The 25,529-nt window shown below is 43.7% G+C and overlaps 1 protein-coding gene across 2 annotated transcripts in view; it reads right to left on the bottom strand.

Moving 5' to 3' along the window:
• The window catches only part of CAMKMT (calmodulin-lysine N-methyltransferase), a 396,999-nt gene that overhangs the window by 357,591 nt on the left and 13,879 nt on the right, over positions 1-25,529 (bottom strand). For both annotated transcript variants that reach the window (XM_059718713.1, XM_059718716.1), the window contains exon 3: positions 3,244-3,308. In XM_059718713.1, coding sequence (XP_059574696.1) covers positions 3,244-3,308 — 65 coding nt within the window. The remainder of the gene's footprint in view (positions 1-3,243; positions 3,309-25,529) is intronic.

Here is a 25,529-nt window from a genome sequence, read left to right as displayed (position 1 = left end):
GAAAAGCTGTTACATTTTAATAACTCCCATTCAAGTGGCAGGATAGCAAAACAATGAGGATGCAATGGAAAGGAAACAAAAGGACATGCTTTCATAAACACAGGGCCTCCCCTCACTACCTCCTCTTAACTGCAGGAACAACAGAGAAAGACAGAAACTAGGCGGGGGAAAGAAGTCATGTGCAACAAGGGTGTGATCCTGAACTCCTTAAAGGACTGTAAACAATGCCTAAAGAAGGTTCAAGAGTAGTAAAGAGACTGAGACAGGGAAATGTGTGCAGACACTTACCAAATTTTACATTACTTACCATAACTAAAGTAAAGGTTGCCGGCAACACAGAAGGACTAAATTAGATGACCTAGGACAATGGCAGGGAGGGGAGGGTCAACTTTTTTTGGTTAGCCCCATAACCCTCACAAGTGCTACTCTGATTCCCTTAACCTGCCTGATCTATTTATCTCCTTTCTGCTCACTTCCATATCCTTTGCTGTGTTCTCTACTCCCTCCCCAGTTTCCCACAAGTCACACACAGAGACTGCCTTTGCCACTTGTGGCATACATCCCACAGGTTGGCCACCCTGACTTATGATATCAACTTCTACTTCTGGTAGTCTTAAGTGATGTTCTAGAAATGATGGTCCAGGAAATATGCAACACGCAAGGATTTTCATGGGTGATATCTCTTATTGGACCAGCTGCATGGTGGGGATAGACTTAAGACCTGAAGAAGAATGCATTGCCTTCAAAAGCTTGTCTACGTCTATACCCACCATGCAACTGGTCCAATTAAAGATATTGCCCATAAAACTCCTTCCCTCTCACAACCTCTTGCATTTATTAAGGGCACTTATTTTTTAAACAAAGTCTGAGTATTTATCTACTTCAGTTATCACATTCCTTGTAGAGGTAAACTATAAACTCAGATGTAGTGTAAATGTTTAGGATTGTGAATCCAAAAAAGCTGACAAAGCCGGTAGGGAAATACATAGCGCCCGAGCGAGGGACTAACAATAGAAGGATGGGGGTGAGGAAGGGAACACAACTAAGTTACAGGAGATACAGTGTTAGCCAACTAAGCTATTACATGGGTTGTTGGCCATGACTCACAAGTATGCTAGCAAACATCCTCACATGGACGCAATTATGTTATGTTGGGTTAGTCTCTGTTGTCCAGGAAGGTAGCGGAGCACTACTGGTAAGAAACTCCTTCTATCGACATACACATCTACTGTAAGGAGGCTTTCCCAGCTTGTCTGTACTGTAAACAAGACCTCAGACTATCTGTAAGATTGGAACTCTGGGAAAAGCTTATGCTTATGCTGTTGGATATTCCAAAGGATCAGCACAGGCCCCAACAGTTATAGGAGGCTTGGTTGCAAGATCCCATTTCAATAAATGGATAAACAAGAGACTCTAACCAGAAAATGTGCCAGGTAGAGAAAACCAATTCTGCAATCTACGACCTTATGAACATAGGTTCCAAACACAGCAATCTGATGAGTGTCCAGCTGGGGAAAATTTCCCATGGCTGTGACAGGCAGTTCTGCTAGTCTATAGTATGCTTTTCTGGCACACACATCAAGTAAGAAATCAAATTTTATCAGTGTTATGACACAGGCAGGCTGGCAAATATTTTCATGTGTAAACAGAGCCTTATAGAAAGCCATCCTGGATCACTCTGCAAACTGGACAGAAGGAAATGATATGCATTTCAGTACAAACAAATATCTAAACACAGAGAATGAAGACCATGCATACAAAATGGGGAGCTATCCTAGGAAGTGGTGTCAAAAAGATTTGACGACCAGTGTGAACATAAGCACTCAGCATAATACTGTGGTGAAAACAGGATGAATAAATAGAGCAATAATGACTAGAAGTAGAGAGGAGTTATTGCATCAATGCTTTGTACTGATGTAATTGCTACAGAAATACTGTATCTAGTCCTGGTGTCCATAATTCAAGCATACTGCAAAATTGAGGCAGGTCCAAAGAAGAGGCACATGAATGCTTAAACACTGCAGAACGTGCTCTAGGGTGAAAAGCTTAAAGGAGATGATCTATTTAGTTTGTACAAGAGAAAGTTAAGGAGTGATTTGATGAATCTATAAATACCTATATGAGTAATAGCAGTTTGGTAAGAGGACTCTTCACTCTAGCACACAAAGGTAGCACGAGGTTCAGTTTTGGAACCTGATACTATTTATTTATTTATATTACATTTATATTCCACCCAATTCAAAAGGCTCAGAAAGGCTAGACAGGGTCATATTAACATTGTGAGTGATTAAAACCATCAGAACAAGTTACCGTATCTACAATCTGTTTTGAGAGCATTGCTGATACCAGTAGTTAAATGCTGTGTTACAGTTATGGTTGGATGAAGTAAGGACTCTGAGCATCTGCTCTATTTATGGTCTAGATGTTGCTGCTAAGCATTTCCCCAAAGCAATGAATTTACAAAATATTCCAAGTTACTGATAAAAGGAACCTGCTCATTATTCTATAGATAACCAATGGAGGGATAGAGGAATTCAGTCTCTCATAAATACAAGCTACATACAACAGTTATGTTCACAATTCCTGCTGCAAAATAGATCTCTCTACACCCAAAAATAAAATAAGTTGATAAGAGAAAAATAATAATTTGCATCGGTAAGATTTCTCTATATAGTATACAATATTAAAATTGTAAACCAGCCTAAACATACATTTAACCACATGCTTTTATACAGCACCCATTATCATAGTATCAATGCTTCCCAGGTAAATTAGATTGTTATAGAGCATAGGTGGCCAACCTGCAACATACATGCCACAAGTGGCACACGAGACCTCAATGCTCAAGTAAAGGAAGGTGCCAGAATGGAGGCAGGGAGTGGAAAGTACTGAAAGGTAGCATCAGATTTCACCACCAAGCGTCAGGTTAACCCTTCCTGGGCCCTACAGCTGCTGCCAACTTCAGAGCTTGAGATCCTTGCTTGCTATATAAAACTGTGGTGGTTACAGAGCTAGGGAAAGGTTAAACTCCTCCAACTCCAGGGTAGATCCCCACAGGGGTCAAACTTTGCCACTCAGGGGTGTGGATGAGAGCAGCTCTCAGGAAAGGGGCAAAACTTATCTTGCATCATGCCTGCCAAAACTGCTGTCCATCACTAGTATAGTGTGTTCATATTGTAATAGTTATAAAGCTGGTTTCCACCATTATAATGTTGTACTTAGAAAAATTAATTATTAACTTACAGACATTCCCTGTGTTGTCAAAACTTGTAAGAACATCTTCCACATTTAAGAGTCCATCGTTAAATCTAGAAGACAACAGAATTGTTTATTTCATCAAGTAACAAAATGTGTTTTCAGTACTCTTTTGAAAGGATAGTTAGTGAACACTAAATCTACTTTTCTGACAATTTTCTGTCAAATCCTTTCATAAATATATAAAAACAGATGCTATTTTAGCCACTAGAGGGAGGATAAAGAAACAACCAACAGTAGTCTAAAAATTGTGTGTGCGAATTCAGAACTTTGGAAATTGTTTTAAAACAAGTATTTGCAACACTAAACTTTATTTTTAAAAGTGAGTTTTACTTATGTTGAATGTGTAAAAGAAAAGTTTTGAGAAAAAAATTAACCAATTCCTAAATAGCAACTGCAAAAGATTTTTTCTATTATGATTAGTTTTGTATATTCATAACAATGAATAGGATTATAAATGTTTTCTTTATATGTTAATGTTAATAATAGAATGGACTAATGTATCCAACTGATCAATCACTTTCTTCGGTTGCCCACTGGTGTAACCCAGTTAAAATAAATACCACATAATTAGAATTATACAGCAGATCAAGCAAGCCTCAGAGATCAAGATAAACAGGTCATATATTTAAACCACAGATTACAGTTTAACAAGTCATTAAGATCCACAAAAATCTGTATATAAATTCAATAGGAAATGGTTCCCAAAACATCCTATTAGTTTAAATGCTAGAGCCTTCAACTTGGATTCACAAATAACTGTCAGAATGTGTTTAGATTCATTAGAGTGCCTCTCAGATTATTCAAAAACAAATAACTAAAAATAACCCACCAGCACAAGATTTCAAAGAAGACAGGAACTTTGGCACCAAAAATACAAGCCTCTACCACTTTATTTGAAAGAATAATTTCATTATCTGTTAGCAGAAGTAGATTTTATTCTCTGAGGACCAAGTAACATGACACATGTTTCAAGTAAACCTGTTTTACTTGCACATATTTTTCAGAGCCATGGGAAAAGAAAAGCATATCCTTTTAGCCATTACAACAGCAATATCACTAGTATATCAAGTTTTGAAGATGCTCTGATCTTATAGCCTCAACAAAAGAGAGAATTCTTTCTCAATTCCCAACCTGCCCCATTTTCTCTACTTCCTGAAGCAGATATCCTGGCTCTAGTTTCTGAACCAACACAAACCTTATTCCTAGGATAGTTTAAATCAATTAATGCTTTCTTTTTTCTTCTCAACCACCACCAAACCTCCTATGCTTTCCCTCTTCATTTCTTAAGAACACAGTTTTCATCTGAAGGACAGTCAGTAAAAATGGGAAAAAACAATTTTTTTCTTTATCACCTGGAGCCAGATATTTTTTAATTATTCAAAACAAACCTAACGCTTTAAGATAAGGTAAACATCAAGAAAATAAAAGTTATGCTACAACGCCATTGAGTATTCTACGAAGTATTCAGCAAAGCAGTGAACTCCTGTTCACCGCAGCATAGGAGAGCTCATCTTTAGAACTCATCTCTAATGTATGAAAAACTATGGCCCTATGAAATGGGAGACCACCATTCCAGAGGTGAATATCTTTGGGCACTGTGAGGCATTATACTTCAGGGTGATCAATTCCCTGCATTCCCCCTTGATTCTGGGATTTCCCTGGCTCACGTGCCACGATCCTCTTGTCTAGTGGAAAGCCTGGGAAATTTGCTTTGAATCTGGTTACTGTCAGCAGCACTGCCGGAAACCCAGGACAACTGCCCACCCTATGATTCAAGCAGGGGTCCTGACCACTGTTGCTCCCCAGGCAGTATAGCCTCTGGAGGCTGGACCCAACCTGCCTCAAAAATACCAGGAATAGGCCAACATATTTGAGAAGAAGAATGTGAAGGTCCTCCTCCAACACTGGGATTATGACTGCCTTATCGACCTACAACTGGGGACAAAGATCCCAGTAGGACACATCTACGCCATGTCAGAGTCCAAACTTGCTGCCCTCAAAAAGTATCTGAAGGAAAACCTGACCCAGGGATTCATGAGAAAGCCCACTTCACCCGCTGAAGCCCCTGACCTATTCATCCAGAAGGCTGGGAGCCTCCATTTCAAACAGCTCACCTATGGGTCAACTATTGGGCCTTGAACCAGGTTACTATCCATAACCAGTACCCATTGCCTCTCATCCCAGAGCTTCTTGTTCAGCTAAAACCTGCCTGCATATTCACCAAGCTCAACCTCTCAGGAGCATATAACTGGCTGCGAGTCAGAGCTGGTGATGAATGTAAAATGACATGTCTTCTAGACTTGGCACAGGCATTTTGAGTATTTAGTTATGCCTTTTGAACTCTCCACATTCCAGCACTTTATCAAGGATGTATTGTAGGACCTTCTAGATCAATTTTAATTGCTTACTTGGATGATTTGTAATTGCTTACACTCACTGCATGTCTGGGTGGCACTGAAAAGTTTGTGCCACCATGACCTTTTTCCAAAACCAGAGAAATGCACCTTTGACCAAATCACCACCAAATTTATTGGCTTTATCTTATCTCCAGAAGGCTTGAAGATGGACACCCAGAAGGTACAGGCCATCCAAGAGTGGAAGGCACCCGAAAACATGAAGGAACTACAGAAATTCTTGGGGTTTGTCAATTTCTACTGGAGATTCATTGCTAAATTTGCCCAGGTGGTGGTGGCCCCTCTTACCACACTCCCATGTAAGAATGTCCAGTTTTACTGGTTTGCAGAAGCCCAGCAAGGCTTTGAATACCTGAAGCAGGCCTTTACCTCTGCCCCTAATGCTAGCCAATACAGATCCAGCCGTGCTGTGTGTGGTGGAAACAGATGGCTCCAGCATTGCAATAGGTGTGGTGCTCTCATAACAGCAGGATCTGCATCCTTCTGCTTTCTTTTCCCACAAGCTCACCACAGCAGAAGAGAATTAGAAAATCCTTGACCATGAACTACTGTCCCTCAGAGCAGTTTTTGAGGAGTAGCAGATTCCCCAGCAGATTCCCACCCATAAGAATTTGGAATACTTCTAGGGCAAAGACATGCAACCAAAGGGCAGTTATGGACAGACTCTTCTTCTTCCCTCTTTGATTTTCAAATAATCCACCAATTTGGGTTTAGGAATGGGAAAGTAGATGCCCTCTCCTGGAAGGCCAAGTAGGATGCAAACTCAGAGGAACCATCTGAACCCAGCCCCATTTTGAAGCTTCACTTTACAAGCATTGCATTGCCAGGCAACGTTCAAACAACAACTGCAGGTCCAGGATGTGGTCAAACTGCAGGTCCAGGATGTGGTCATATTTACCCCGGGTAAGATCTATGTGCTCCCAGGTCTGCTAGACTCACTATACATTGCCTTCACCATGACTCCCCATAAGCAGGCCACCCTGGAACTGAAAAGACCTACCAACTAATCTCCCATGACTTTTGGTGGCTATGGCTATACAAGATGATGCAGGCCTTTGTCTCCTCTTGCAATGTTGGTGCCTGCACTAAGAGATCCCTCAGAAACCCAGCAGACTCCTCCAACCCTTTCCCACCCAGCCTCAGTCATGGTCTGCAATCTCCCTGAACTTCAATGAGGCCTTGAAACAATATGTCCCATGTTACCTCAGTTTCCAATAGAACAAATGGTTTCTGCTCCTGACACTCAGAGGGTTGGCCTACAATAACTCTGAGCATGCTTTAACTAGGCAAAGTATACTTTGCCAACTATGAGTTTCACCCCAGATGCATCCCACCTTACCCACTAACTCAGGGGTTCTCAAACTGTGGGTTGCGACCCCCCGGGGGCCTGCCAGCAACTTAAAAGGGGGCCGCAAACTTCCCAGGGAGTACACACAGTGGTGAGGAAAGCAGCTGCCGCATGTGAGCTCCCCATTCCCCGCCATCCAGCACTCGGGGTCACAGTATCACAAAGTTTGAGAACCCCTGCACTAACTCCAAGAAGTCTGCAGTCATAGATTGGATACACTGTATGCATAAAGTTCAGGAGGAATTAAAGCATTGCCTGGAGAAGGCCAGAGAGGCCTATAAGCAACAGTCAGCGCCTACCAACTCAGCAGGACCAGAAAACGTGGTTACCAGCTGAACATCTTCACAAAAATCAGCACTCGCAGAAGCCAGACCACCACCATCTCAGCCACTTCTACATACAAGAACAAATCAATCTGGTAGCCTTTCTGCTACAGCTTGCCCAGACACTGAAGATCCACCTGGTATTTCACATGTCAGTACTCAAGCTGTATATAGACATTTCTCTCCTACATTGAACCCAACCTCCCCCATTCCCCTTAACAATCCAGGGACAGGAAGAGTACCTAGTCCAGGAAGTTTTAAACTGAAGTGGAGAGATGAGAAACTGTATTACTTAGTAGACTGAGAGGGCTATGAGCCCAAAGGCTCAATTGTGAGACCTAGCAGAAAACATTCATGCCCTGACCTGCTAAAAATGTCCATGAAGACAATCAGAAAAAAACTGGAACAGCATCCATGTTTTTTTGGTTTTGTTTTTACCCTTGTTCCCAATAGAGTGAATTCCTGCTGCAGAGATTAATCACAGTGAAGATGTGCCTGCCATAGTAAAGACAAAAATTCATCTTGACTTCTTGCCTACTCTACTTTCTTAGGACATGCAAAGAAAAGTCAAGAATGAATGACAGCCTATTAATTTGGCAGTCTGGCAACAGGAGTGGTACACAAAGAATAGAGAATAGTTCAGTCCTCTTTTTTCTGATCATGTATGCGCTAATGAAGGAAGAACATGCTATTTCACTTTTCCCACTATAATGCAGGTAAATGAAGCTTCCATAATGCAAGAGATACTTGTGCTGTGAAAATGGAGTCGCTTCTAAAAGAAAAAAATGAAACTTAGATGCAACATAAAATATCTAGTTAGCTCATCCAGCAGAAAACAAACAAAAGTAGCTGGCAGAGAATGGAAGGGATAGAGTTTATTTACTATATAAATATACTCCACAGAGGTAGAGAAAAGAAGGAAATTATGTTTGCTATTTTAAAAAGAGAGAGAGAGAATGAGCGTTTTTCTAGTCTTTTAAGAGATACTTTTCCAAAATGTTACAGACAACCTAGGAACACCTATACTTAATATTCTGAAAACTTGGAAAAAAAGAAATGAAAAGTTTCCAATATTTACAAATGCTTGTATCCCAAGAACTTTTTCCTATCTGAAAAGGCATGAAAAATAAAACGAACATATGCATAATAACATAAAACAAAAAAAAAACCTTAAGAACAAAATACAGATCGACTGTGTAACAAAGAGGTAGATTTAAACAAAAAATGAAAAAAGAAGAGAAAAGTAAGGAAATAAAAATCTAGCCCAAAATAAAGCCACTGGAATGAAATGTGAATAATGTCAAGTAAAACTTAAAATAGATGGTGGGATAATTAAAAGAGAATTAAACAGCCAACTACACGCATTCTAACTGCACTGTAAACAAGAATCATATAAGAGCATTTGGTCTGTTGGCTGATTTGAGTGAATAGCTGAGCAATTAGGCAGAAGGTAGGGCAGGGTGGCACCTAAGAGTGATTGGTTCAGAGAGGCATAAGCCTCTGGATGAAGCCTCTGATGAAGTAGTTGTTGTATATGAAAACTCATGCTCTTCTGAACTATTTAATTTCTAAGGTACCACTCTTCCCTATCTTCTGCCTAACTTCAGACTACCACGGCTAATCATTTTTGTGCCAATAGAGCAATTAGTGACACTAAAGACACTGCAGAGAAATTATGAGATTTTTCAGTAATCTTCACAGATGATTTTGGAGAGATGCCTCTCCCAGGCCCACTCTTCTCATATATAAAAATACAATACAATACAATACAAGCATGAAAAGAGAGGTGGAAAGTTGGTTGGAACAAAACTGGAAAGTTAGAGCCACAAACCATAGCATAGCATAGCATAGCATTATCCAAGTAGTCTGAAGAAACTGAAGAATGAATAAGCCTTATAAAACACAAAGTATCTAAAATCAAGCTTCATATCAGAAGGGACTGTACCCTACTTCAAAAAAAAATGAATACAAGAAACCACCAACCCACACAACGAAGCAAACATTGGAGGCAACTCTAACAATTATGGACCTTTGATTTTTGCTTTGGCACCAAGAAGATTAATTGAAACAAAAACATGATAAAGACACACCAGCACAGCTTGTGGGAAGTAAAACCATGCCTCACCAATATGAGTAGCTAGAATATATACGTATTATCAACACTGAAAAGAAAACAAGCTCTCCTTCCTCCTCGACACAGTTAAAGAATATGATGAATTATAGTCTGGTGGGAAGAAGGACCTTTTTGCCATATTGAAAACTGATTGTTTATCACCAATGTTCCACATTAGGGTCAATAAAGTTAAATATATTCGTAAATGGTCTGGATAAGAAAGTGTGCATATAACACAATTCTTGTAAACCGTAAAAGAATATAAGAAGTCAGGTGAATGACAGACAAAATTCAGTGTTAAAAGGGCAAAGCACAAATTTGAGGAAGTAATTTGATCTACGCGTATTTCTAGGCTCTAAATAAATTGTAACCACTCAGAAAAAACCTTGGCATTGCTGCAGAAAGCTCAGAATTTAAGATCAGTTTGCACTACTGATTTTAAAAAGTCATAGTGAATAATGAATGAGAGGGAAGAAAGACAGTCATATACAGTTAACTACAAAAAAAAAATGAAGGGACCTAACTATGGAAGAACATTTCCATTATAATTAGAGAGAATCCTTAAAGCACATTTGATGAGAACATACCTGAGTGGACAAACAGTTATGTTAATTTATTTTTTACTGCTTTTCATTTCATACTTTTCATTCTGCGGATGCTCAACTGACAATATTCTCTTACTTAATCTGGATGGAATTGTGTTTGAAAAAACTTATTTGGGCAGTCCCTACTCCTCTTTCAGATCTGCAGACAGAACCCAGGGGTTCTGTCTCCCAATTATTGTACGATAATCTTCAAAATCAAAATACCTTGACGAGAGGGACACAAAAGGTATAGGCAGCTGACGGCAAAGTCAGAGGCAAACAGACAGCTGTGTCATGCTCCTCTGACCAGTGTCTAAAGAGAGTTAGCATGAGCCATTGTAGATACCTTACAAGGTCAGCAACTAATGGCAATGCAGGCTGAATCAGGCCTGGGGAGCCAGTGGATCTGGCTTCTGGAGCAGGGCCTTCAACAGCATTTCAGGTTGTGGGGAGGAGGGGAAGGGAGCTTCGCCCATACCACAGCCTGGCAGCAAAGAGAAGAGGAGGTGGTGGTGGTGCCCAGGTCCTAGTGCTGGCCCATCTTTAACCCAAGCGGGATCATTCTAGCCAGATGCCAGAAAATGTTGTTGACCCCACATCACAAAATGAGATAAAGTATCACCAAGAAAATTTGAGGTGGGGAAAATGTGTAACAAATACAAGCTTAGTGCTCCTCAGTCTGCTCAGCTGGGACATTCAGCGCACACATTTGTTCTTAACTTAATTTCAGTTTTTTATTAAGTTGTAAAGCACTAAAGTAAATGTTTGTGCATTTACTTTTGTCTGGGTTTGTTTACAAAGGGATATTAAATCAGATAATCTTTAGTTTGTCTGTGTGAAAGGGACACACATGTTTTTAAATGGAATCAAGACACAGCAATTAATCCTCTTTGATACTGAGGGAATTCACATCTAAATAAACTTTTTTCACGCTAAGATTTATTGAACACATTCCAAACCACTCTACTTCTAGCAGTCCTCCCACTGTTATTCTACACTGTACTGCTTCACACCTGAATCAGAATGTGCGTTTATGCTGCAATGTTCTCAAGGCATCAAGATTGGAGGGCTTCACTATAAAGATGTTACCTTATGCAACATGTTGAATTCTCATACACATATTTATTACTGCAGCTATGTCCTGCCCCCAGCCTTTAACAAGAATGTCCTACAGAACTCCAAGGCTAGGGACAGACAATACACATAAACTGGTTTCAGTGATCAGAAGCTGGTTTAAACCTACAACAGAACACAAATGTTCAGTGCATATAAACCAGTTTGAAAGTAGCTGAAACCGGTTTGAGATAAACCTGGTTGAATGTAGTATCAGACTTAACTGATTTAGCTCAACCCAATTTATGCAATGTCTATCCCAGACCCCTTGCTGGTTTAGGTAAAACCAGATTCCCCCAGCATCCTGGCATGCTCTCTGGGTTGGGTGGGGCGCTCTGTTCCACAGCAGGGCTGGCCCCTTCCCTCTGCTTCCAGCTGCAGCTGCAGGAGAGACTGCAGGCGTCTGCTTGGCTTCTGCTCCTCCTCCTCTCTAAGCAGAGATTCTGTCATCCACTCTGCCTTACATAGACCTCTCAGCATTAGCTAGCATGCCACATGCTGGCTACAGTCCGTGCTGTGGCAGACAGGACAAAGGCAGAATCACCAGGTAGCTGGTAATATCTCTCTGTTGTTTTCTTAATGGGGCGATAAACACTGTGTTATCAAGTCCCTGCTGGGCTGGTCAGAAGGAGGTGGAACTCCTCCCTAATCAGACTAGCCTACCGGGGCTTGGCTACATCCCCCTCTGCTCAGCACTGCAGAAGGGCAGGGAGGGCTGATCTAGCACCCCTCAGCTGCTAGCCTGAGCCACTTCAGGCATGTGCCTGCATTTTTTCAATCCACAGGAGATGTCTTTATGAGAACAAACTAATTTAGCCTAGCCAGGTTAAACTAACCTGCAAAAATTGAATCAATTCAGGCTCGGGCTTTTTGAATGTCTATCCCTGGCCCTAGACTTGGCCACTCTCTCTAAAGAGCTGCATGTCCAGTCCTGTCTGGAAAAGGATCAGAATACAGTAACTATCAGAGATTAAGTGAGTAGCACTCCTGGAACTGTTCCTAGTACTCAAAGCAAAGCAGCTCCAGACCAGCAGAAAAGCAGCAAAGCAGAAGAAAAACCTAAAGGCAACACACAAGAATGGGACTAGTAATGACTCACTATTAGTCAGTATTAATAATAACTGGACTCTATATTTGCTAGTTTCACCACCAAAGCACTGAAAAATGACAAGGTGGATAGTTTTTATAAAGGATTACACAACACCTTTGGAGATTTTTATGTTAGCAATTACACAAGCACTCCACACAGTGTCAGCTTGAAACTGTTGTGAACAATACCCCTACAAGCAGCTAACATGAAAATGCTCTGGAGGAGAGCTTAGCAATAAGTATTACATGAATACAACTGTTTAGAAGGACTTAAACCTTTTTGGGGTGGAGTGGGCAGAGGGAATACCAGCTATCTCCCAGTATGTTGGGCAGAGCTTAGAGGTACTGTCTGCCTGCTTGACTTAATACATGTATGCAACACATCCCAAGCACACTCAAAACAGCATCTGTACAGAATCCTTAAAGCTTCACAGGCTCTACTTCTCATAGCCACTAGCTAAGTACTAGTGAGCCACCACAGTCTCCGATCGCACTCTTCACACTCAAGATGTCAGTACCAGAGCTTAAAACATCAAAAACAGACTGTATGGCAGATGCATTAATTCTACCAACAAAAGGAAGAAAGAAGCAAAAACCGTATTAGAAAAGGAACTTTGGGTCAGAGGTGTAGAAATGCACTGAGATTTTAGGCAGAATGATTTTGTTTTTTAAGTAAATGGCCAAAAAACAAACAAACCAGAATACAGAGACATTTCAAAATGCTTAGAAATTCAGCTTTAACTGTTCACATCAGCTGCTACAAAAATGTACTTTCAGGTGCATTTTGCACTGAACTACATGTGTTATAAAAAGAAAATAAGACAAAGAGTGCTCTATTACGGCATGCATGTTGCAAAACAGCATAATCTTTTTATTGGCTGCTCAAATAAACCAGCACTTAGAGGATACAATTTTGGTACCTCTCACAATCTCTCTCTCTCTCTTTCACACGGCATTAGGCCTTGTGTAGACTAAACAAGTGGCATGTGTGCACGACATTTTAAAGCACGTTAAATGCTTTTGCAACATTTTAACGGTGTCGGTGTTTGCATGTGTCGGTGGCATAGTGCGCAGCAATTCCAGCCACTGTAGTAAATCCAGCAGCATAATACACCTTAAATGACTTGGGAGAAGTTTTAGTTTGCTGTCTTATGGCCACAAAGTGAAACACTGGGCTCTGTGCAGTTCAGGGGCTCTGCAGGAGGCCTGTGCAGGCAGCCTGGCAGCAGCCTGAGAAGGCAGACTCAGCCCAAGAAAAGTGGCGAGCCTGATCTCCCGCCGCCCCCTCCCCAGAGCCTGCCTGCCTGCCTGAGCTGCATGGGGGCCTGGTGCTTCCCTCTGCAGCTGCAATGTCCCCCGGGATCGCTTGAGCTGGGCGCCTGTGGGGGGATGCTACCTGGGGGGGGCCACCGCTGCCACAGAGGGAAGCACGAGCTCCCCCACAGCCCAGGGACTGCTCTGCCCACTGGCAGCTCACCCTCCCCTCCCTACCGCAAGAAAGGTAGGTAAATTCGGGTGTGTGCACAACATGGGGGTTTAAAGGGCCCTAAATTAAAGCAGTGTTTTTAAAAACCCACTACTTCAATTTAGGGTCCCTGTTTCATCTACAGATGCCTTTTGATATCAACTTTCAAATCTATGGCTATGATCTATGAGTGATAATCTGGTATTATCACTCAACATGCAAATTCCATCTGCCCCATCTGGGCATTTGTAAAGATTGCAGCTTTTGATTAAGAGCTGTGCTGTTTATTGGACACCACATTCACACAGGGGGCTGTCCAAGATGTTCATTTTGTACAGTGTTGTCTTGAAGCATCTGTATCCAGATCTCATTCTGTTCAGCTTGACCCCCGCTTCTCTGTCAACATCATGCCCAATGGGGGACTCACTTGGTGTTGGCATAAAACACTGTAGGAATAGGTCTAATCTTTCTGAGCATTTAGAATCTTACTCTGCTGCTGCCCATAGGTTTGGTTAAGCATCCCCAATCTCTTCCAGGTGCTTGTGGACTGGTTTTTAAGCCTAAGGCTCTATCTATTCAGGTCTTCAGTTTACAATTGATGAAGCAGGTCATCTCTTGCCTCTTTTGTCAATAATGATGTTAGGGCCTGTCTTCTTATGTCACTTGGTCTTGTGCGGGCCGGGAGCGGTCCCAGGTTCTCGGGGGCGCGTGGCGCAGGCTGTGGCCAGCAGCCCTGGCACGCGGATCGGGGAATGCAGGCTGGCGGGCTAGAATTAGGCACGGACACTTAGCAGGTGATTAAAGATTATTTTACTTACACCGAAGATGGTCGTGGTGCAGGCAGGAAAACTTGCTTGAGTTGCAGTTACAGACAGAAAACAAGAGAGGCGGACAAGAGTTCCTTCCACGCGAACCTCTAGCCCAATCCGGTTGAGCCCGTCGTGTCAACCGAAGAAAACAACTCGGAGAAAAGAGCTCTGGATACACTCACATGAAGTTTGCTAGGCTCCGTGGAACTTGCGCGCAGGGAAGGGGTTCGTCGAGGGATCGTTCGGCGACGGGGAGAGGCCAGAGGTTGATCAGACCCCTATAGCCTTCTCAAGGTACACACTGGGTCCGATAGGCTCCGCAACACTTAGAGATCTTCACGAGACGTAAAGTTCTCCTCCTCCAGATGGTTGTGGAGTCCTCCAACTTGGGCGGAAACCGCTCAAGCCTCTTATACGGCTAGCAAGCCAATCGCTAGCTGCCACGTGGGAATAATTTAGAACTGGCCAATAGTGGGACACAAATTTGCATGCGGGTGGCGGGAACTCCTTTGCACTGTGCATTTCTCTTTGCAACTAAGAAATGCACCCTGCAAAGAAAGCTCCGAGTGGCGGGAAATAATTTAGCAGTGCCGAAACGCGCACACACAAAATCACACCCTTGGGTTGTGACAGGTCTAATGCCTGAGAGTACAGGGAGTACAGCTGCGTGCGTGCGTGCATGTGTGTAAGTTGGGCAGCCTGTTACGAGTCTCAGAGCACTAAGTGTTTGTCAAGCTTTTTAGTGTGACAACTTATGTATCATACAGGAGCACAATATTCTGCTGGGACATATACCATTGCAAGTGCAGTGGTTCTGAGCCTTTTGAAGTTGGTATCCCACGTCATGCTGGCTAAAGAGCTTAAATCTGATACCTGTGCAGAGACTTTACTGCAGATCTGAATGTGATGCTTGTAAGTGAAGGAATGGAATGAGACTCCTAGGTTGGTTGTGGGAGGATGTGGTTGCCTACTCTGATATTCAGTGTACACTTGGCTCAGCAATTGTCCAGGGTGGAAGAGTGATGAGATTGATTTATTTATGCTCATCTTTAAGCACTACTTGTGGAGATAGCAATGAGTTCCATGTCAGTACTCAATATCTTTTCCAGTTCTGTCATGTCAATTCCTTCGGCTACTATGGTGACATGGTCAGTGTACATGTATTGCTTAGATTCTGTATGAACAAAGTTTGAGATACATACATTAAAAAGTACTGGTGCTAGCACTGATCCTGGGGGGACTCCATTCTTCAGAGTTCGTACTCAGCTTTTTTCTCTTTGGCTAGTAGTGAGTTCCAATGATCTCCTGGAGATAGTGTTCATGATGAAAGTGCATAGCTTGCCATCAGGTATAATACAGTGTAGTTCAGGGGTGGGCAAAATATGGCCTGTGGGCTGGATCTGGTCCACCAGGTGCCTGGATCTGGCCCACGACTGCCCCCATGGTGCTCCGCATGAGGCCAAGCCCTGCTTGGTCACACCAGGGCAGCCTGCACTAGGCTCCCACTGGTGCCCACAGCCCAGCCCTGGCCAACATGTACAGCTTCTGGAGGGCTGTTCCTGGTGCAGCTGCAGCCAGGTGCTGTTTTGAGCTCCCTGCCTGCAGCAGCGACTCCTGCTCCTATCCTTGCTCCTGCCGTGCCATGCAAGCAGCTTTAGCTGGGCAGTTCCTTGCCCAGCTCGTGAGGCTCTGGCTCCATCTCCCGGCTTCCAGCAGAAGGGAGCTGGGAGCTCAAGCCACAGCCCCACATGCCTACTGGGAACAGTGCAATGTGACAGGAATGGGAAGAGGAGCTGCTGCTGGAGGTAAGGGGTGCAGAGCAGCACCTAGTTGGCTTCAGCTGCAGCGGAAACGACCTACTAGAAGCTACTCCTGCTCCGCCGTGCTGTACCATGCCGTGCTAGGCAGGCGAGTAAACAGCTTCAACTGGGCAACTCCTCCAGCACGCAGGGCTCCAGCTCCCAACTGCCTTCCCAGGAGCTGGAGCCCTGTGCACTGGGACAGAAGCCACCCAGATGAACCCAGCCACCAGTGCTATTGGGGTAGCTCATCACATTTAGCTTCAATTGTGCTTGCTTGAGTGGTGAATTATAGTATTATTTAAACTTTTCTTTTATATTCAGCCTTATTTAACCATTGCTTAAGCTTTTGCATAGCCTCATTATTATCTGAACTTTTAATTTTGCTTGTGTCTGCATTATCAACTAGCCTTGAGTTCACTTTCACAGGCAGCTTATGTTCCAGCATTATCAACATAGGCATGTGACATGTAGGCCTTGTTACTAGTTCAAATTAACTTAACTTGGCACTAGCTGACTAAATCAGAGGGATGACATGATTGGATATGGTAATGAAAGGTGATAGAGGGGACCAATTGGACAGCGCTCAATTGCAGAGCCCTTGGAATTTAAGGAGTTAATGGACAGACCAAATTAGGAGGTCAGGGAATGCCCAAATTAAGACACCAGTAAAAGACCAAATTAAGATGTGTGCATGTGATGAGTTTGTAGGAACAAACGAATATGCTGACAGGATAAAAATATGAACAGTATGATGATCACAGGGAAACCAATCAACAGTACTCGGAAATGAAGAGTCATCAAAGGAGTAAAGTTAAAGAAAAAGCATAAAAAGGGGGCAGGGCAACAAGGAAGTTGGGTGTGTGTCGTCATCCAACAACATCTGGACTGAAAAACAGTCATTCCCACAAATGACCATTCTCTACTTTCAGGAACTGACTGGCCATAATTTCTATAAAGTAGAGTAAAATCTGGGATTGGGTGAGATCATTGGATTAAGTGTTTTTCTCTCTCTCTATGTAGAAGTTGTTAAGATAACATTTAATGTATTAATAAAAATTTGATTTTAGTTAAGTTGAACTGCGTGAGGCATATTCCACATTAAACTCTTGGCTGATTGTGTTCTGGTGATCTTTTAGCGCCATGGGTGCGTAACAGTGTTTCATAGCATGGGTAAGATCAGGAGCAGGAGCAGGAGCTGTCACTGGTGGTGGGGGAAGCAGAACAGTACCCAGCCAGACCACAGGCACTGGGAGGAGCGCAGCGCAGGTTGCCCAAGAGCAAGTGGGCAGGCCTCAGCCCCATGCAGAGTGCAATGGGGGCAGCAAGGACCACACCGCCCAAGTGAGCTCTGTTGCATGTGCCCTTCACCCTCCCCCACCCTTTCTCCCCTCACCCACAGCAGGCTCCCAGGGCCTAGTGGCCAGGCAGCCCCCCCTGCATACACACACACATGCCCCCCACACCCCACCCCACACACACACCACACCCCCTCACATAGGGCAGGGGCATGTAGGGAGCAGGCCCAGGACCCAGCCCAGAGCTGTCACTACCCCGCACCCCAGACCCATGATCCCAGTCTCGCCCACACCTCCCACACCCAAACACAGTTCCCGGCCCACCGACAGCCCCACAGGGAGTTTTGGAGAGGTTTTTTTTTGGGGGGGGGAGGGGAGGATAAGAAGGGTGTTGACCCAGCCCATGAGACCTCATCAAAACTCCCCATGTGGCCCTTGGGCCCAAATAACTGTCTATCCTTGGTGTATTTTATATTTGAGGCCATACAGTATCATAGGCAACTATAAGGTCAATAAAGATCATGCCTGTTTTCAGCCTCATTTGAAATCCGTTTTCTATGTCAGATGTAAGTAATGTAACTTGGTCAGTGGTACACCACTTGTTCCAAAAGCCAGTTTGTTCCTTGGGAGCTGAGGATCAATGCTGATCTTTCTATTCTATTCAGAACTATGCACTCCGTGAGTTTGTATGCAACGCAGAGTAGCGAGATGGGTTGGTAGCTCTTTGGATCCTTCGGTGGTTTATTGGGATAGCAATAACATCAGCTTTTCTCCAGATTTTTGGAAGTTTATTACTTTCCAAACATTTATACATGAGTATCTGAAGCCATCTGAAGCTTGGTAATGAATTCTGGAATATCTTATCTGGTCCAGCAGCCTTGCCAGTCTTGATCACTTTAATAGCTGTCAGAGATGGGAATGGTTAAATTAAGGTTGATGACAGGTAATTTAAGTTGTTCACAAGTGAGGTGTCTAATAATTTGTGTGTTGCTTGCTTGGGTTATTGAATTTCAGGGGTAGGCAAAATACAGCCCATGGGCTGGATCCAGCCCAACAGATTTGATCCAGCCTAAAGTAGGTGGCCACCAACTCATTGGATCTGGCCCCTCCCCTTTCCTCTGGCTCTCTCTTTTCTGGCCGCCACATGGTGGGTGGGCAGGAGTGCTTCCACCCAGCAACATCAGCCCTTGACACGATGGCATCAGCGGTGGACCCGGGCAGTGTTTTTACCACAGCAGGCAGGCAGTGGCATCAGCTGTGGATGCTGCTGGAGGGTTCGGGAGCCCCAACACAGAACCTGCCAGCAGTGTCCACAGCTGACATTGCCACCCTCCCAGGACAGTGGAAGCTCCCACCTGGATCCCCAAACTGGAACCTGCGAGCAGTGTTAGCTGTGGACCCAGGCAGGAGCTTCTGCCATGCCAGGCGGGCAGCAGTGTCAGCTGTGACACCACCAGCAGATTCCACATTGTGGCTATGGAACCTGCTGGCTGCACCCACAGCTAATGTCACTGCCTGCCCACTGTGGCGGAAGTCCACATCTGGGTCCACAGCTGTTTTGGGGCTCCTAGCAAACTACAGCTCCAGCCAGATTCTAGAGGAAGGAAAGGGAAGGGAAATTCATTAAGTGGCACTCTGCCAAAATAACTGCCCACCCTGCTATACTTGTTGCACAGTATTTTTGCGATGGAATTTGCTGACACAGAGCAACGTCATTTTCTGATGCCTTTGCCTGTAAGGCAGTTAATGATGTACCATGCATGTCTGCTCAAGTTGGTTTTACTCAATTCTTCTCTGGTAGTGAGTCCTCCTTCCTTTTTTATTTTGTTTAATGTGGTAGCCAGCTGTTCTGTAGTTCTTTTGATAGTTACATGGTCATTGCATTACTTGGTGATGTTAAAGAGCTGTTTGCCCTGCTTGTCCCACCATGGCACATAATGGTTTCTATAGCCTCTAGTTACATGGAGTTTGGCTATTTCAGTTTGGCAGTTTGTAAAAGTATTGTAGCCTTGATCAATGTTGGTTTCTAATGGATCCTCTATAACTGGTTTGCTCTTTTGCTGGTCAGCCTTTGGTATTTCTGTCAATTTGCCTTCCCAAAGTTCTATCTAGGGGCTGGTTACCCATCTTCCTGGTTAGCTCAGTGCATTTTTTAACAAAACCCCTCTTTCTATTTCCTGGTGATTCACCTCTGTGGAACATTCTCCAACACATGGACAACCTGAAGAAGTGCATATTCCATTACTAAACTGCCTCTCTGTTGCCTGCACCCCTTACCTACCCACCCTATACCCACTGATACAGGGATCTCCCATACAGTAGTAATACATTTCATCATAAAGTGAAACTCAAAGTGAGAAAAGCAGCTATAAACAAATTTCCAAAATTGCAAGGAAAGCAAAGCAAGATTACATAATTGCTGGCACTGAAACTAGTATCAGGACAATAAGTTCTTGAGCTTGTTCCAAGTTTCTTTAGAACCCAAGTCCACAACATAAGGAGTTTTACCACCCAATGAAAAGTTGGCAAATGTCCAAGTGAAACAAGGAAAATGGGAGAGAGGATGCTTAAGGAACTAGTGCCTGCATACCAGAGAAGCATGAAGGCTCAAAAGGGAGTGCAGAGTCCTGGACAAAGAGTATAAGGCATGAAATGAGGACGAAAACAGGTGTGTTGTTATAAAGACAAACACAGCATCCCAACTTCAGCCCTGTCCCACACAAAATGGTGAATGCACTATAGCAGGACCTGCATTCAACCAAAATTGCAGGCCTTTCCTATGACTTTGGAGATGAAAGGACAGTTCTAAGAACTTCTACAAAAGCATGCAAACATTTAACACATTGGGCATACCACAGTTCTATTTTTAAGATCCTAATACATTTTGTTAGCTTTTCTTATTCAGCTTAATGTGTTTTTTTTAACTCAGGGATTTTTGGTACACATCAACTGAAACACTGCACAAAGGGCCAGCTGAGGACTTAGGACCCCCTACCATTTCCAGTACTTAACATAATTTCTGCAGTATCTAAAATCTAAAACCTAAAATCTAAACCATGATTTTAGGTTTAGTATCTAACCTAAAATCATGAGATACTGCAGTCATTTCCTTCGTCATAGTACACTATTCCTGACCATTTAAGGCAAAGGCATCCTCTCTGGCTGTCCATGCCATTCAGAACACCTCCCCCTCCTCCCACCAGGAGTGAGGCTCTCTCCCTTACTTTCAAGGACACTGTGCAAAGCATAGCAAACACTTATCACACAAGCCACTTAATAGTGATGGTAATTGTTATGGAAGGACCTCTACCTTACTTTAAGTTTTCCAAACATACACTCTGCTGTCATTCTCCAGCTACTCAAAGTATAATTAAACAGCTGCTTTCTCTCTTGTCCAAGTGTTCAGTGAAAGGCTTCAGAAGCTGCAGAAGCAGAGGGCAAGTTGGATCTCTCAGAATGAGAGCAAGAATCATAGCTCCTCTAAAGAGGATAAAACTGCCGCCACAATAGCCTTGACATTTGACCTACCAACAACAAACCAGTTAGTCACTGGCTGGGTGCAATGGGGGTGGCAAGCTTCCAGATGGTAATGGTCACATACTTCCCCATACTGAGGGTAACTCTTTCAGGCAGCTTCAAATTCTACCTGGATCTCTAGAAAAGTAGTCTTCCACAGTCTGAAGCTATGCAGCTACTTCTGGCAATCTTTACTTAGCGGAATGTTGTTGCTGTGCTTGGTCAATTAGCAGTGACTTGTGGATGGGACAGCTATGTGCTGCTTCATATACATACTCTGTAGAATTAACAGATAAATTTCAGTCTCATGCTCCACTTTCACTTATAGCCATCATGCCATTGTATTCAAAGTCCACAGAAACCACTGACCCTAACTCATCTGATTGCACAATTGCCAATACATGCATCATGCTTTACAGGTTAATGACTATCATGATTATGCTGTTCTCATTGCTACCTCCAAACAGTTTAAAAATGCTGCTACCAGGAAAGGAATCAAAAGAAACTTGTTAGCTTGACTAATAGTCAAAAATTCCTGTAGTTTTTGGTAGGCATCCCACAGTACATTGCAAGAAAAATTCCAGAATGCATACTGCCAGGCAGCAGAACATCACCCCACAGAATATATACCCAGAATATGATTTGCTTTAATTCAAAATACATTGTGGCTAGGGACAGATATTACACATAAACCAGTTTCAGTGATCAGAAACTGGTTTAAACCAGTAACAGGACAGATGTTCTGTGCACATAAACCGGTTTCAAACAGGCTGAAACCAGTTTGAAATAAACCTGATTGAATGTAGTATCAGACTTAATTGGTTTGGGTCAAACCAGTTTATGCAATGTCTGTCCCAGACCCCTTCCTGGTTTAAGTAAAACCAGATTCCCCCAGCATCCCGGCATGCTCTCTGGGCTGGGCAGGGCTCTGTTCCACAGCAGAGCTGGCCCCCTTCCCTCTGCTCCCTGGCCAGAGCTCCAGCAGACTTGCAGGCACAGCTGGGTCTGCTGGCTCCCCATGCCCCACTCTCCCCACCATTTGCTGCTTAAGAAGGGATCCCTTCCTCCTCTCTGTCACAGCATGGACTATAACCAGCATGTGGTATGCTAGCTATTGCTGTGTAAGGCTCCAGCAGAGACTGCAGAAACAGCAGGGTCTGCCTGGCTTCCCCCTGCCCTGTCCCGCCGAGCACTGCTCAAGCAGAAAATCCCCCCGCCTCCCTCCCATCTCCCACAGCAGGGACCCCAGCCCCACGGACACTAGGCATGTGGTATGCTAGCTAATTTCATAGACATTAGGGCTGGAAGGGGCCTTGCAAGATCATCGGGTCCAGCCCCCTGCAGTAAGTCTGATGGGGTCAAAAGATCCCAGTAAAATAAGCAACCAAGTGGATTTTAAAGGTGTCCAGAGTAGGTTCTTACACCACTTCTGGGGGGAGTCTATTCCAGACTCCGGGGACTTGGACAGTAAAGGAGGGGGTTTTTTTATGTCCAGCTTAAAAAGATCTTCCCAGAGTCTGTGACCATTAGAACTTGTCTTCCCTTGGCGTGCCCTGGTGAACAGATGTTCTTCCAGTTCCTGGTGCATACCCCTTATATACTTATAGGCTGCCATCAAGTCCCCTCTAGGCCCTCGCTTCTCCAGGCTGAAAAGACACATGCCTCTCTTGCCCTCTGATCATGCGCATAGCTCTCCTTTGGACTCTCTTAAGCTTCTCCACAGCCTTCCTAAGGTGTGAAGCCCAGAACTGGATACAGTACTCCAGCTGTAGCCTCACTAAGGCCAAGTACAGAGGGAAGATGACTTCCTGGGTCTTGCTTGAGATACATCGATAGATGCAAGCCAGGGTTTTATTTGCCTTGTCTTTTGCTGCATCGTATTGGTGGCTTACGTTCATCTTGTGGTTAATCATGACCCACAAGTCCCTTTCAGTCGTGGTGCTAGCAAGTGTAGCACTGCCAAGCCTGTAAGTATAATGTGGATTATTTTCCCCCCAAGGTGGAGCACCTTGCATTTCTCAGTGTTGAATACCACCAGGTTTTGATGTGCCCTCCATGCAAGCTTGTCCAGGTCAGTTTGAAACACCAGTCTATCCTTTAGTGTGACCCCATAGTTTGGTGTCATCAGTGAATATAGCCAGTCCACTTCTGATACCTAAAACCAGATCTTTTTTAAATATGTTAAAGAGTACTAGTCCAAGTACAGAGCCCTGGGGGACACCACGGATCAGCATGTACCATGTTGACACGGTTCCATCAACCATCACTCTCTGGGTCTGACCATGCAGCCAGTTACCCAGCCATCGGACCGTGAGGTTGTTGAGGCCGCAATTCCCCAGTTTAACCATGAGGACTTCATGGGAGACCAAGTCAAAGGCTTTTTTGAAGTCCAAATAGATGATATCAACATCTTCTCCTTTGTCCTGGTGATGCGTCACCTGGTCATAGAAGGAAATGAGGTTGGTCAGACAAGACCTACCCCGCAACAAAGCCATGTTGGCTGTCTCTCAGAATGCTGCATTCCACTAACCTGTTGTTAATGGTTTCTTTGATGATTTTTTCCTATATCTTTCCAAGGATTGAGATCAAACTGATTAGCCTGTAGTTCCCTGGATCTTCCTTCCTCCCCTTCTTGAAGATGGGCACCACACTGGCCCTCTTCCAATCCTTGGGAACCTCACTCAAGTGCCATGAGTTCTCAAATATCCTTGCCATTGACCGTGCTATGATGTCCACCAGTTCTTTTAGCACTCTTGGGTGCATTCCATCCAGGCCAGCTGATTTGTGGATGTCCAGCTTCTCAAGGTGTTCCCTCACAAGATCTTTGCCAATGATGGGCATGTGTTCGCCCATGAGAAGATGCATGCACACGTCAGTCCAATTTCACTGCGGTAGATAGACAGAATAGTGACTGCTTAGGGCTGTTTGGAGCTAATCAAGAGGTCAGCCAGTAAGCTGTTTAAGAAGTTTGAAGTAATGGAAAGAGGCCATTGTTTTGCCACTCAGGTGATAAAGACTGTTATCGTTATCATCCCTCAGCTGGCTTGCTTGCCTGTCAGTTTGCTGCAGACAATATGATGAAGCAGCGAGGGAGACTGAAAAGCTCCGTATCATTAACAGATGCATGCAGTACACCCCCTTCCCCCTTGCCTCAAAGTGCTAGCCGGGGGCTGGGGGGCTGGCAACACTTCCACACCTTGAACAGGCAGCGGGGAAAAGCCTAGGACCATGCAGGCAGACCTCCCTAATGAGAGAGTCCTGGTGGGCCTAGCTGCACCCCGCTCAGCTCAGCTCTCTGCAGAAGGGAAGGGAGGGCCCGCCCCCCCGCGGCTTCTAGCCTGAGCCACTGCAGGCGTGTGCCTGAATTTTATTAGTCCAGAGAGAATGTCTGTCCAGTTTCAAACCAGTTCAGCCTAGCCAGGTTAGATTAACCTGCAAAGATTGAATCACTCCAAGCTCAGGCTTTTTGAACATCTGTCCCTAGCCAAACAGTGACTAACATGGGCAGTATTATCAGTCAGCCTAGCAAGCCAGTGTGGACACATTTCAATTCAAAATAATTAATTTGGTATAGTTAAAGCAAACAACTAGTACAATCTAAAATCCTCAGGGTAAACAGTGTCTCTGGAGAAATTACACAGATTCATGGGGAAAAGGGAGCTAATAAACTTTTTTAAATGTATTACTTTTTCCCAGTAATTTTCCTTTGGTGTAAACTAAACCAATATCCTTGCTGAAGACTACAAATAATATATTTTTGGACATTCACAATGAGGGAAGAAAGTATTTTAAATATTTAGCAAAAACTGAAAATTATCCTTGAACCACATGGCTCAGAACATTAAATCTGCTACATTTTAAATATACATTGACAAGTCAGTAAACAATGAAGGCACATGGCATGCATTGATAGAGACTGATCGAATAAAGATGATCAACACCCTAATACTATTCAATCAAAACAAAAAGTGCTTTATTTTCTCTATGCGTATGTCCTCTAAGAAAAAAAATACAATTAATATCCTTCAGATATACAAAACAAAGTATAAATAAGGTTAAGAAAACTACTAATCAGACTTCTGGAATAGACTTCCCAAGGAGATGGTGCAGTCCCCAACCCTGGAAGTCTTCAAGAGGAGACTGGACAGATACCTTGTTGGGATCATTTGATCTCAGCAGTATTCCTGCCCAGAGTAGCGGGGTTGGACTCGATGATCTTTCATGGCCCCTTCCAGCTCTCAATTTCTATGATTCTAATCAAGTAAGAAAATTAGCAGTAGGTAAGAATGCAGTGGGGGAGAACAGGAAACTCAATGAGAATTTAGTCATGGGGTGAGAGCTACTGCAGGGTTGGATAAAAACAAAGATATGTTAATTTTACTCTGGTTTTAACACTTTGG

This window comes from Alligator mississippiensis, chromosome 1 (assembly GCF_030867095.1).
Source record: "Alligator mississippiensis isolate rAllMis1 chromosome 1, rAllMis1, whole genome shotgun sequence".
NCBI lineage: Eukaryota > Metazoa > Chordata > Crocodylia > Alligatoridae > Alligator > Alligator mississippiensis.
This window is presented reverse-complemented; position numbering and strand designations above follow the sequence as displayed.